The sequence below is a fragment of the Kockiozyma suomiensis genome (assembly GCF_038497685.1).
Source record: "Kockiozyma suomiensis strain NRRL Y-17356 unplaced genomic scaffold V2V93scaffold_8, whole genome shotgun sequence".
Taxonomy (NCBI): domain Eukaryota; kingdom Fungi; phylum Ascomycota; class Lipomycetes; order Lipomycetales; family Lipomycetaceae; genus Kockiozyma; species Kockiozyma suomiensis.
Window position 1 is genome coordinate 393,317 of NW_027117671.1, and position 11,702 is coordinate 405,018.

General features: G+C 44.7%; 6 protein-coding genes across 6 annotated transcripts; 2 read left to right on the top strand and 4 right to left on the bottom strand.

Moving 5' to 3' along the window:
- Window positions 1-91: 91 nt before the first annotated feature.
- V2V93DRAFT_370806 (uncharacterized protein) lies at window positions 92-1,083 on the bottom strand. Its single transcript, XM_066910362.1, has 3 exons — window positions 817-1,083; window positions 596-750; window positions 92-529 (listed from the first exon to the last, which is right to left on the bottom strand). The coding sequence occupies exons 1-3, from the start codon at window positions 898-900 to the stop codon at window positions 508-510; spliced, it is 261 nt and encodes an 86-aa protein (XP_066765325.1). The 5' UTR covers window positions 901-1,083; the 3' UTR covers window positions 92-507.
- Window positions 899-3,728, top strand: V2V93DRAFT_370807 (Vps53-like protein). The gene is made up of 3 exons (XM_066910363.1): window positions 899-2,151; window positions 2,209-3,374; window positions 3,432-3,728. Exons 1-3 carry the CDS (start codon window positions 1,300-1,302, stop codon window positions 3,598-3,600), a joined length of 2,187 nt encoding a protein of 728 aa, XP_066765326.1. The 5' UTR covers window positions 899-1,299; the 3' UTR covers window positions 3,601-3,728.
- On the bottom strand, window positions 3,715-4,902 carry V2V93DRAFT_347102 (60S ribosomal protein uL10). The gene is made up of 2 exons (XM_066907902.1): window positions 4,850-4,902; window positions 3,715-4,789 (listed from the first exon to the last, which is right to left on the bottom strand). The coding sequence occupies exon 2, from the start codon at window positions 4,751-4,753 to the stop codon at window positions 3,809-3,811; it is 945 nt and encodes a 314-aa protein (XP_066765327.1). The 5' UTR covers window positions 4,754-4,789; window positions 4,850-4,902; the 3' UTR covers window positions 3,715-3,808.
- A 584-nt stretch (window positions 4,903-5,486) lies between these two features.
- V2V93DRAFT_370810 (uncharacterized protein) lies at window positions 5,487-7,336 on the top strand. The gene is made up of 4 exons (XM_066910364.1): window positions 5,487-5,605; window positions 5,667-5,712; window positions 5,780-5,860; window positions 5,919-7,336. The coding sequence occupies exons 1-4, from the start codon at window positions 5,572-5,574 to the stop codon at window positions 7,000-7,002; spliced, it is 1,245 nt and encodes a 414-aa protein (XP_066765328.1). The 5' UTR covers window positions 5,487-5,571; the 3' UTR covers window positions 7,003-7,336.
- On the bottom strand, window positions 7,172-8,866 carry V2V93DRAFT_370813 (uncharacterized protein). Its single transcript, XM_066910365.1, has one exon. It carries the CDS (start codon window positions 8,526-8,528, stop codon window positions 7,398-7,400), a length of 1,131 nt encoding a protein of 376 aa, XP_066765329.1. The 5' UTR covers window positions 8,529-8,866; the 3' UTR covers window positions 7,172-7,397.
- Window positions 8,867-8,930: 64 nt separating this feature from the next.
- Window positions 8,931-11,652, bottom strand: V2V93DRAFT_261894 (uncharacterized protein). The gene has a single exon (XM_066907149.1). The coding sequence runs from the start codon at window positions 11,220-11,222 to the stop codon at window positions 9,333-9,335; it is 1,890 nt and encodes a 629-aa protein (XP_066765330.1). The 5' UTR covers window positions 11,223-11,652; the 3' UTR covers window positions 8,931-9,332.
- Between the last annotated feature and the right edge of the window lie 50 nt (window positions 11,653-11,702).

Here is an 11,702-nt window from a genome sequence, read left to right on the forward strand (position 1 = left end):
TTTTTGAAGCAGCACTTGCGGGAGGTGTATCAGATGAAGCTGTCTAATCAGACACAAATGAACCACCTTGCATTCAGTGTAGAGACTATTCGGTAGATTATAACTGGGGGAGGTGACGCTAAGGAAAATTTAGGCCGAGTTTACTGAATTTAGGGACTGCAAAGAATCGGCGATAATCATTATCTGTCTCTATTTACATCTGCCACAGCATAATCACACGCAGACATCAAGACCTGACCTTTTCATGAAATGCCATGGCTAAAGATAGTTGCAAAAAAAGGAGATTCTCTTATTTACTAATAACAAGAGTACATATGTACAGTATTCCAAACCGGCAAAAGATTTTTTTTTTGCTCTTTGCGCCGATATTCAAATATAATCCAAATACATTGAAAGAGTAGAACCCAGCTCCTGTAATGCAATAGGATGACGAAGCCATGCAAAAAGATTCGAATATGCTGCATCAAGGTACTGGCTGATCGGTAGCTAGTTATTTTGTCCGAAAATTTAAGGAGCATTGAGATTTGCACTACAGAACAAAAATTAGAATCGCCGTTGTCTTTTGCCTTTCTCATCAGCTTATAAAGAAACATACCTTTCTTCATTGAATCTCAGTTCAACTCGCTGCTGAAATTTCATGAACTTCTCACCGCAAGTTTTCACGCAAGCCTCCTCTTTTCTCGACATGGACTTTGAAGTCATGTCGTTGACGCACTGAGAGAAGCATCGTCCAACCATAGTCATGTAAGTCTATTATTGAGAGATAATGTTAGAGTCTGTATAATCGCTGACAGTCACTTTCGACGAGTATCTTACACCTGAAATAGCCGACATCGTCAGATCGACGTTAATCTCCTCCAACTTCTTCTGCTCCTTCTGAGTGACGTTACTGAAATCCATTGCGTGTATGTATATGTTAAACTCAGAACGGGTTAGATAAATCGAATTGTGATGCTGAGAGTAGTATAATTCCCGTGTGAAAATTTGTGGACGAATAGAGTTGTGGCTTTGTGTCTTCTGTGTGGCTGGTGCAATAGGGCGACCCTTGAATCTTTCGAGCCACCAAAAGTCGGCTTGAATAACTATATCGCAGTCGCAGTCGAATATGGGCAGCAGTCTTACCTGACGACCCTTGATTGAATTGTTTGCTTATAGCTTAGTGGTTGAACAGTCTGGTATTTCTACATTGACGCTACAAGATCTCGGTAGGTGGAGATATCGGCGTCGAACGTTCACGATCTCTATCGCAGCGACTTGATTTCGACGCGTCAACCAATCTTCAACCTATCCAGTCATCTTATGGCATCATCGATATTCGGTAGTCAGCAAAAATTAAGCAATGGTCCTACAGCAGAAGCGATGGCATTCAAAAACGGTACCACACAAAACGCATCGACAACAGCAACTGTCGAGCCGTCGTTGCTCGACCCGCTAGATCAAACAGATTATGACCCCGTTTCTCATATCTCGGAAATTTTTGCCACTCCAGAAACAATCTCAGCAATTAGCCAAGTACGGAAAAGTCTCAGAGTGTACTCTAGAGGCTTAGATGATAAAATCGATGAACTCTTGGCAGCGCAGGCTGCTGCCGAACCAAGTGTTCAGAGAGTAGCTCAAGCGCACACAGAGTTATCCGAGATCTTTGAGCATATTGAGACTGTAAGAAAGAGAGCGGTGGTGGCCGAGGACGTGATTCGAGATATGACGGCTGATATAAGAAAACTCGATGAGACCAAACGAAATCTTACATCGTCTATGACCATGCTGAAGCGTCTTCAAATGCTTACGACTGCCTATGAGCAACTAGTCACAATGGTGAAAAACCGAGAATACAAAGATGCTTCACAGCTGCTAGAGGCTGTAATTGAATTGGTGGGATATTTCAAGTCTTACAGATCAATCACTCAAATTGCAAATCTCAGTAAAAACGTGGCTACGTTAGAACACAACATTGCAGAGCAGGTTTCGGCTGATTTTGAGATGGCGATCGATGGAAAAAAACCCGAGTACTTTAGCGAACGATCAAATGTGCTGCAGGAAGCTTGTGCAATGCTGGATGCGCTGGGAGAATCTTATCGACAGCGACAAATTACCTGGTATTGTAATGTACAACTACGAGAATATCGAAACATTTTTCGAGGAAGCGAGGAGGTGCGAAAAACACATACTTTTGTTTTAATCCTTTAGACAACTGACATTTTATGATAGGCTGGCTCATTAGATAATATCTCAAGGCGATATTCATATTTAAAACGTATGCTGAAAGGCATCGAGCCTCAGATTAATCAAATCTTTCCCCCACACTGGGCGGTAGCCGAAGCCCTATGCCGCTCCTTTTGCGAGATCACACGAGACGATTACAAATTACATTTATCGCAAAGTGGGCGGACTCTGAATGTTGATTTGTTATTACAAGCATTAGAAGAAACAATGGAGTTTGAGCAATTTTTGGAGAAGCGCTATAATCATTCGCGAACTTCAATAGATAGCTCCGATGCCTCGTCTGGAGATAAAACAGCTTTGGTCTTTGGACGAGCAATATCTGAAGCATTTGAGCCGTATTTGGGTCTCTGGGTCGAATCGCAAGACCGCAAGCTGTCAGCGTTAGTTTCGCAGTATAGTAATCAAATGATTACCCCTCCTTCCGCGGACGATGAGGCGTCGCAGCTAGTGCTACCGTCTTCTGTTGATTTATTTTTATCATACAGGAAACTATTGGCACAGTCAGCGAAGATATCTACAGGTGTCCAGCTCCTCAATTTGTCGAAGATTTTTGCTAAGCATCTTCAGCAATACGCTGACCGTGCACTGACACAGCATGTTTTGGAACGAGCTGCGACAGAGCAGGACGTTCAACTAGCCTGCTTGATTATTGCAACTGCAAATTACTGTCATACCACTGCAGAGCAACTAGAACAACGTATCAGCGATGTCATTGATGAGGAATTCAAGTCTCAAGTTGATTTTGATAAGGAGAAAGACTCGTTTATCGCCGTAACGAATAATGCGGTTCAAAGTTTAGTTCGAAAAGTGGAAATGGACTCCAAGCCAGCCTGGCGCGAGATGTTGAATACAAACTGGAGCAAATTGCATAGCGTTGGCGATCAAAGCGCATACGTGACTGAACTAATAAAGGCCATTGAATCCAATGTACGATTAGTGATTCAATATTCTCCCAAAGAGATGTTTGTTCGATCGTTTTGTGATCGCGTTTTGGAAATGACAGTTAGTACATTCTTGCCAAACATCGCAAGATGTAAACCGCTTACGGAACTCGTGTCTGAGCAATTACTACTTGACTGCTATGTTCTTAAAAAGAGCTTCACAAGACTTCCAGTGATCGACTCTCCGCCAGATGTCCAGCCATCAACTTCGTAAGTACTCATTATGTTTTTGTATCGGTTTTCAAATCACTAACAGGAATACAACAGATACCTCAATCTAGTTAACAGGGTAATGAGTCGTCTCGAATCAGTGTTGAAAGCAGTCTTGACAGGACAGTCCGCAGACCTTCCGGAAAATCTTAAGGTATATTTACCGACGACAAACATTGTGAAGAGAGCATTTAATAACGAAAAATTCCGATGGCGAGCGGAATGAAATTATGCATTGGTGGCTGTAAAGAGTATGATAGTATGAATATAGTCTATAAAAGAGAATTTTTTGCAGGAGTATAGTCACAGATGTACTACTACAGATGTGCGATAGAGCGCCTGTTATATCTAAACCTTTATAAAGCATATATTTTTTTCCTAAATAAATGTACTATACAATACCCATTCCGGACAAAACACATTTTTTAATCAGTTTAGTCGAAGAGACCGAATCCCATATCGTCATCGGACTCGTCCGCTTCCTCAGCGGGAGCCTCCTCGGCGGCAGCACCAGAAGACTCCTCGGCGGCAGCACCAGCAGAAACAGGAGCGGCAGCAGCGTAGGCATCAGGATTGGCGATGCGATCCTTGATAGCCTCAGAACCGGGGAAGGTGTAGTCAGTCGCGACGGAGACGGCGAGAACCTTCTTGTAGGTGTTGATGAGATGGTGGATGACGGCAGTGAGGGTGGGGTAGCCAGTAGCCAAGGAGATGGCGGTAACAGTGGCGACGGCTGACGAGAAGCTGGCAAGGAGAGCGGATTCCTCAATGTCGAGAATATCGGGGGTGAAAACCTGGCCCTGGTCGTAGACCTGGAAGATGACCATACCGTAGGTGAAGGGCGAAATGTTCAACATATTGAGAAGAGTGGCCTCAGAGGCACCAACCTTGGTGTTGGCAGACACGACCTGGACATCAGAGGTAATTTCAATGGTACCACGGGCAATCTTGGTGGGGACACCGAGAGCCTGGAAGAAAGAGGTCTTACCAGGCTCCATACCGGTGTTACCAGCAGGAACCCAAACGTCCTTGGGGGCAACAGCACCAGCACGAGCAGGCGCAGCGACCTTGTTAGAAACGATGACCTCACGGATTCCCTTTAAGTCCGAGTTGGTGAAGACGAAACCAACGTTTCCACGAACGTAAGGAAGAAGACGCTCAAACTCCGGGAAGTCAGAGAGGAAACCGCGAATGGCACGACGAACCATGGTGTTCTTTCCCATCAAGATAACACCCTCGCCGCGAAGAGCCTTACGGATCTCGTGCATCTGCTGCGACGAGACATTGTCGACGCCAACAATGAAGATGCTCTTGTACTCCTCGAGGAGAACACGCAACTTCTCAAAGTATTCAATTTTCTTTTCACGAGTGCCTCCCATTTCGACTCTTGTAAGGAAGATAGGATGTTTAAAGGACTAGATTCTTTCTGTCAGATTCACAGTAACAACTTATTATAGTCAGTATAGATAACGTACCTCGAAGGTGGTTTGTTTGGTGGATTATTCAAAATTCGATTCCACAATTTCGAGATTACCTCAGTCCCGTACAAAATTAGAGTTTGACAAGGTCTAATACGAAAGCAGTCACGTACTCTGATCTCAGTCACGTGAGTAGCCCTACACCAGCCCTAAAGTTTATCTTACATAAGGAAGATATAAACATGCCGCTGCTACTAAGCATTTGAGCCAGCCGGGCCGAAGAAAGAGTATACAGCATTCATAGCAAAACGAAATAGAAATGCGATGAGTTGTAAGCTGCTTTGCTAGTCGATTGTATATTACACCCAAAAAAATGCTTAATCAGCACTGACTCATATATCCCCGTATCGCCCGCCCGTCCGTTCTGCACGCAGCACTGCAACGACACTAATCATACATTTTGAATCGCTCTAGAACCACAATATATACAATATCACCAACAGTCAGTCTAGTGTCAGTAATACAAAAGTGCGAGCGTGAAAGTGTGTGGAAGGCTGTGGAAAAGCTTGGAATCGGAGCGAAGCGAGTGATGAGTAACCCGCGTTACCCAAAAAAATTTACCTTGCGCAAAGGTACGCGTTAGAAATAAGCGGTGGAGAACCCAGAGCTACGCCGCCTGAATTCTCTGTCTACTGCTGATTCTCTGTTCCTTTCCTTTCTATTTTCTTTGAAAAAGAAAACAAATTTCTTCTTCTTTTTCATACAAATCGTACACAATTATGGTTAAAGAGTCAAAGCTGTATGACGTCCTCGGTAAGCGCTCCTTTTTTCCTGTATCTATCTTTGAACCCCTACTAACAAAACTCCATCAAAGGCGTCCCAGCTGATGCTACCGATGCTCAGCTCAAGAAAGCCTACAGGTGTGTATTTATCATACATAAACTGACTGTTTTTAATGCCTGATCTGCTAACCCGGCTCCCGTGCAGAGTAAACGCTCTGAAATATCACCCCGATAAGAATCAGCACAATCCTGAGGCTGCAGAAAAATTTAAGGACATTTCGCATGCGTAAGTCTTTCGTTCTTTTGTTATCTTATTAGATCGTGGGTTCTGATGACATATTTAGATACGATATTCTTTCAGACCCACAAAAGCGTGATATATACGACAAATTTGGTGAAGAAGGGCTTTCTGGTGCCGGTGGCGCTGACATGGGCGGCATGAACGGCGCCGAGGCGCTCTTCTCGCAATTCTTTGGCGGTGGTGCTGGTGGTTTTGGTGGTATGTTTGGCGGTGGTGGCGGTCGTCCAAGTGGTCCTCGACGGAGCAGAGATATCGTCCATGCTCTGCGTGTTAGCTTGGAGGATTTGTACAAGGGTAAGATCGCCAAGCTTGCCCTAACGCGAACAATCTCGTGTCAGAAGTGCAATGGAAAAGGTGGAAAAGAAGGCGCAGTCAAGAAATGTAGCACTTGTAACGGTACTGGTTCAGTTACTTTCCAACGCGGAATGGGCCATATTATTCAGCAATTTCAGACTGTCTGCCACGACTGCAAAGGTGAAGGTGAAATCATCAGGGACAAGGATAGATGCAAGACCTGTAATGGTAAGAAGACCATCAGCGAGAAGAAGATTCTTGAGGTCCATGTCGACAAGGGTATGACGAACGGTCAGAAGATTACGTTCCCCGAAGAAGGTGACCAAGGTCCCGATATTTTGCCTGGAGACGTTATCTTTGTTATTGATGAGCAGCCACATGAGAGATTCGTTAGAAAGAAAGACGACCTGTACTACCACGCCAAGATTGATCTTTTGACTGCTCTTGCCGGTGGAAGCCTCGCTATCCAGCACCTCGACAACGAATGGCTAAAGGTCGATATCATCCCTGGCGAGACCATCAAGCCCGGTGCTCTCAAAGTCATCGAGGGTCGGGGCATGCCTTCTTATAGACTTCATAACAACGGGAACCTATACATTGAATTTGAAATCGAGTTCCCGTCAAACAACTTCACCACGGCTGACAAGCTTGCCTTGCTCGAAACAGTTCTGCCACCGAGACCCGATCTGGGACTGCCGGCTGATGCTATGGTCGAGGACGTCGTTTTGCAAGATGTTGATCCTAGCCAGCAGAGCAGAGCTAACCTCCGCTCGGATGAGGATGAGGACGAGGACGAGCAGGGTGGCGAGCGTGCCCAGTGCACCAGTCAGTAAAGCAAATGCTAGTGTTGTTTCTTTGACGTTTGTATCTGCTCATTTGCTATTCATATCTTTTTTGGGGAGGGTGTTTGTCGCCTTTTTTTTTTCGGGATTAGAAAATGTTTAGTACCTCTTAGTTTTCTTACGCGTTTAGCTGTGGGAGAAGATAAAAATTGAACAGTGTGCTTTATTTTCTTGTTTGCGCTTGTGATCTGATATAGTAATGCATGTGATAAGTCTCGAACGATATAGACTTGCGAATATGTAGTTATTTACAGCATTATATTAAAAATTATCGTAAAAGAAAAACCACAGAGAATTATGAAATAAAGAAAAAAAAACTCCCTAGACTTCTAGATGCAAAAATGTAAAAGGAAAAAAGAAGTAAATCTAATACAGCGAAAAACCAGTTACTTGACCTTTCTCAGTGCCCGATCAGCTCTCCTAAGTTTTCCGTCCGAATTATCAACGTCATCTTCCAGCATTCTAATCATCTCAGTCTGCAATTCAAGCTCATCATTAATCTCGACACCCAACTGTCTTTGTCTGGCGAGGATTTTACTGAATTCTTCCAGAGATTCTTCTTGGTCTCGCATTTTCTGCATCTGAAGGTCGAGGAGACCTCGATTATCTTGTTGTCTGGTTTCCGCGGTTTCGACTAGCGGTCCGAGGACGCGGCGAGCAGATGTCGTGACAGCGCCGACTACGCCTTTGCTACCGGTGAACAACGCAGCTCGAGCAGCGTCAAGCGCGGCGGCATCTTCTCCTGTAGCGCTGTCCGAAGACGGCGTCGAGGGAGCAGCAGATTGGTTGCGGGATACAGTAGCTGCAAGGCTTTCGAGGCCCTCGCGTTCTTTGCGGACAAGGTTCAGCATATCTGTTCGGCGACGAAGTTCGCCTTGACCTACAGAATTTGAAAGTTCTTTGAGTCCGCGATCGAGCATTACTATCTTGGTTCCAGTCTGAACAAGGCATTTCTTTGCTTCAGCCGCAGCCGTGCGCGAGTCTGTTGCACTTGATGTTGTGTCGCGATCGGATAGGTACTTTCTCGCGACGTGAAGAAGTGACTTAACTTCATGCAAAGTGTCAAGCCAGACAATAGGATCGCCGACATTTTGACCCGAAGACATGATCAAAGACGGATTGCTGGATTGACTGGATAGCAATGAGCTACTACCACTGGCACCTTCGCCAGCTTTACCTCCTAATCCCATAAACTCGCGCCACGTATCCGTAAGCCGCCATCGCGAATCCGACGAGCGCTGAATATCTCTTAGAAACTTCTCTAGTCCATCCCGACGCTCCTCAACAATATCAAGATTCGTAACTGAGTTATTGAATAAATGTTTCTTTGGAAGTTTGAAAGGGAGATCGTCGTTTACTGAATTTTCGAGCTGATATGCCAATGTGACGAATTCGGAATATCGTTTCATGAGCGTGTATGAGCGCAGTGGAAGGCGCACTTGGATGTGGTATACCGTGTGAGGTTTCGGTGTCGGATTGGTAGAGTATGAACGGATAGAAATATCAACATCTGACATTGTTACTGTTTTTGCAGAAAAAAAAAGTTAGATGAAATGAACGCAAGAATAGTTGGTCTGGTGCGTTTAACAGCGCAAGGTCTGAAACGAGAGTGTTTTGTCAAATTCCGAATACTCTCTCCAATAAAGAAAACGTTCAGAAAATAGCAATAGCAATATCCACCGCGCTAATCAAACACTCTCCTTAGGACTTGTTGTCAAGTTATTCGGCTTGTTCAAGTGTATAGAGAACTGGGAAGACTGTGAGACTAGAAGAGCGCGTAGAAGCTTCAACAGAAGTGTGAGCACGGCTTATCATGTGCCAGACGGTTACAGGACGATGACCCCTGAAAATTCTAGACCGCTGCTATATTCAACGAACTGAATTTTTTTATCAGATTAAATTAGTCTATTTCCATCGCTTAATTAATCATAATGAAAAGAAAGATGTGCTGTAAAATGCAGTACTGTGGTACTAGTTGGAAGAAGTGAGAAAGAATATTCAATTATCTACGCCATGAAAACCACTCTACTAGAACACTTGAGTATCATCGCTCGTAATATTACACTGTTTGATTTATATTCAATCTTTACCGTGTAGCTAGTTTCTTTATTGTCAACTATTATTTGAGTAAAAGTAGAATTAATACGCTTTACAACTAGGCAAAAGTCTATGACTCCAAGTGGCGTTTCGATTCTGAATCAAAACAAAATTACTGAACTTCAGAGTTTATGGTGAGACTTACTTACTCACTTGTCAATACTTTGACGAAAAGGTTGCGATATCAAAACCACAGAAAACAGGACAGGGTATCAAAAAAAGCCTTAATCAACACAGGTAATCACTCCAAAAGCCCTCTCGTCCTCTCTCGAGATTAACACATTCTCTCCTTGAAAAAACCAGCTCCGACACTCTGAAAAATCATCCAACACTTGCATTGCAAGTCCATAAACTTCCGTTGACAATCCACAAACTACACATGCACAGTTTGTCGCCGCCGAACATACCTCAACCACATCTCCGGATTTGAAAATATACTCGTCAGGGGTATCTATATGCACCAATATCCTCTCCGTGCCCAACTTCACACTTTGAAATCTCGAAACTGACAAAATCCTCAAAGAGGTGAAAACTTTCCAATCGTACTCGACTAATGCCAACAGTTCAGCAGGCGTACCAGAACATTTCTTATTGGTGAACGAAACTCTCATAATAGCATTCTCGCCTCGAGAAATGCTATCGACGCGGTTTCTCTCGGCCTTACAAATAATTTTGCGCACGAGAATAGTATAAGTTGCGCCATTAGGAAACGGACCGAGAAGATAGCTCGCATTTCGAGTGAGTTGTCCGCTTTGAACGGCAACGTCAAGAAAGAATCCGTGATAGGCAACGTACTTTGCGGAAAGGATATATGCTATCGGTTCGTTTTGACAAAGGAGCTGGACGCGAGCACAAGAGGCGTCAAATGGAGTTTTGTAGGGGGTCAAAGAGCGCTCGGTAAGGGCTGATACAGAGTGAGGGGATCGCTTAATTGCAAATGCTCGATAAACACAATTCATAAATCGAGAAAATAGTGATGGCGATGAGGGTGAGAGAACTCTATTAGTTCGCAGTGCATAGATGCGGCGTACGCACGCGACAATGGCGAGATATTCATGCAGCAACGCGAGTGAATACGGCAGCAGCAGCGAGTCAACGTGAAAAACATTAACGACAGCCGAATCTATTATCCACGCATCGCGGTATTCGAGGGTATCTGCGAGTTGCGACTCGTATCTGCGCACCAAGTCACCAGGGATTGAACTGCGCGTACACGTCTCGTCAAGCTTGCCCTGATTGCCTACAACTATCTTGACTTGATGTTGTAATGATAAAGCGGTTTCAACGGTTGTCGTATCGATTAGAACAACTGTTTTCACTCGGCATTTCAAACTCACGAGAAGTTGCTCTTTCCATTCTGTATCAGTCTCACAGACACGCACAAGGCAGACATTAGTCGCCAAGCGCAAAACATCAATACTAGCATTCTTCCAAGAACAGGCAGCAACGACAGTCGCGCAGGGGAATTCGTAGGACCAAATCCGCTCATCATCTTGCCACTGACGCACGGTATTAGATAGGTACTCTTTCGAGTACTCTGGCTTGAAAAGGTGCGCCGCGAAAGAACGACTACTCGTGCGTTCGATGCCGCGCACGAGACGCTGCACGTTCTCGCGCGCACCGCGCGCGGCATTATGCAAGATATTTGCGTCAAAGTAGCGAATCGCTGCGTCGGCCAGCACATCGATAAAGCGAACGCGAGCCGAGATCAGGTTATGATGCGCAGACTTTCCCCAGCACGCGTACTGACGTGTGTCCGGTTGGCGAGAGACAAGATGATGGTGCTCGTTGGCGAAGAGAAGGAGACAGAGAATAGGCGGCTGTCGACAACGAGCCGAGTGATTCAACTCAAGCAACGTGGCTCGCGATAAGATTTCTTGAAAGGAAGAACTCGGATCGTTGGTGATTATCTGAACTAGAGAGACTCGTTCATCATCCCCGTCAGGCGAAAGCAACGTGCACTCGCCACTTATGTTCTTAGCGGTACTTGGCCGCACGGTACCGACCAAATGCATGTGAGAAGTGGAGACGCGGGGGGGTCTTGGAGCACAGTCAAAGGAAGGGATCTTTGAGCACGCGACAGAAGAAGCCGGTCGAGCGGAGGTGTGCGGCATTAGAATGCTCCACTTTTTGGCTATTGAACAGCAAAGAACCTCGGTCTGTTGTCGTCAAAAAGATAGGTTATGAAGATGTTGATATGGATCTGAAAAGCAGAGCGTGAAAGAAGACCATTTTCGGTGCACGTGTGTTTTGCAGTCAGTCCACGCAGATGGCCTTCCTATGCTCGCACACGTGTAAATATTCTCGCCACTGCTTGCCATCTTGCTGCATACCGTAGTGCTACAAAGGTGCTACAGTTCTAGTTAAGAGTAACTGACATGGTTTTAAAAAGGCAGAAGATATGATAAATTCAAGCGACAGGAGACAGTATAAGCATTTCATTAACAGTAGAGATAGCATGTGAAATATGCAGCCTCAATCATTCAAACCGGCTTTCATCATTATACATCGTGCCAAAAAAAAATTAAGAAAATATAAAAAAAAAAATAAAAAATATTATTAGAATACAGACCTCGACAAACAAACGTTTCACA

What these genes read in the sequence shown, in the direction of transcription:
- V2V93DRAFT_370810 (XM_066910364.1), top strand. Translation starts at nt 5,572, where the DNA reads ATGGTTAAAGAGTCAAAGCTGTATGACGTCCTCG. An exon ending in CAGCTCAAGAAAGCCTACAG is followed by an intron (nt 5,713 to 5,779) that starts GTGTGTATTTAT and finishes GCTCCCGTGCAG; the next exon opens with AGTAAACGCTCTGAAATATC. An exon ending in TTTAAGGACATTTCGCATGC is followed by an intron (nt 5,861 to 5,918) that starts GTAAGTCTTTCG and finishes TGACATATTTAG; the next exon opens with ATACGATATTCTTTCAGACC.
- V2V93DRAFT_370806 (XM_066910362.1), bottom strand. Translation starts at nt 900, where the DNA reads ATGGATTTCAGTAACGTCACTCAGAAGGAGCAGAAGAAGTTGGAGGAG. An exon ending in CGATGTCGGCTATTTCAGGT is followed by an intron (nt 751 to 816) that starts GTAAGATACTCG and finishes TCTCAATAATAG; the next exon opens with ACTTACATGACTATGGTTGG. An exon ending in CTGAGATTCAATGAAGAAAG is followed by an intron (nt 530 to 595) that starts GTATGTTTCTTT and finishes TTTGTTCTGTAG; the next exon opens with TGCAAATCTCAATGCTCCTT.
- V2V93DRAFT_370813 (XM_066910365.1), bottom strand. Translation starts at nt 8,528, where the DNA reads ATGTCAGATGTTGATATTTCTATCCGTTCATACTCTACCAATCCGACA.
- V2V93DRAFT_347102 (XM_066907902.1), bottom strand. Translation starts at nt 4,753, where the DNA reads ATGGGAGGCACTCGTGAAAAGAAAATTGAATACTTTGAGAAGTTGCGT.
- V2V93DRAFT_370807 (XM_066910363.1), top strand. Translation starts at nt 1,300, where the DNA reads ATGGCATCATCGATATTCGGTAGTCAGCAAAAATTAAGCAATGGTCCT. An exon ending in TTTTTCGAGGAAGCGAGGAG is followed by an intron (nt 2,152 to 2,208) that starts GTGCGAAAAACA and finishes ATTTTATGATAG; the next exon opens with GCTGGCTCATTAGATAATAT. An exon ending in GATGTCCAGCCATCAACTTC is followed by an intron (nt 3,375 to 3,431) that starts GTAAGTACTCAT and finishes GGAATACAACAG; the next exon opens with ATACCTCAATCTAGTTAACA.
- V2V93DRAFT_261894 (XM_066907149.1), bottom strand. Translation starts at nt 11,222, where the DNA reads ATGCCGCACACCTCCGCTCGACCGGCTTCTTCTGTCGCGTGCTCAAAG.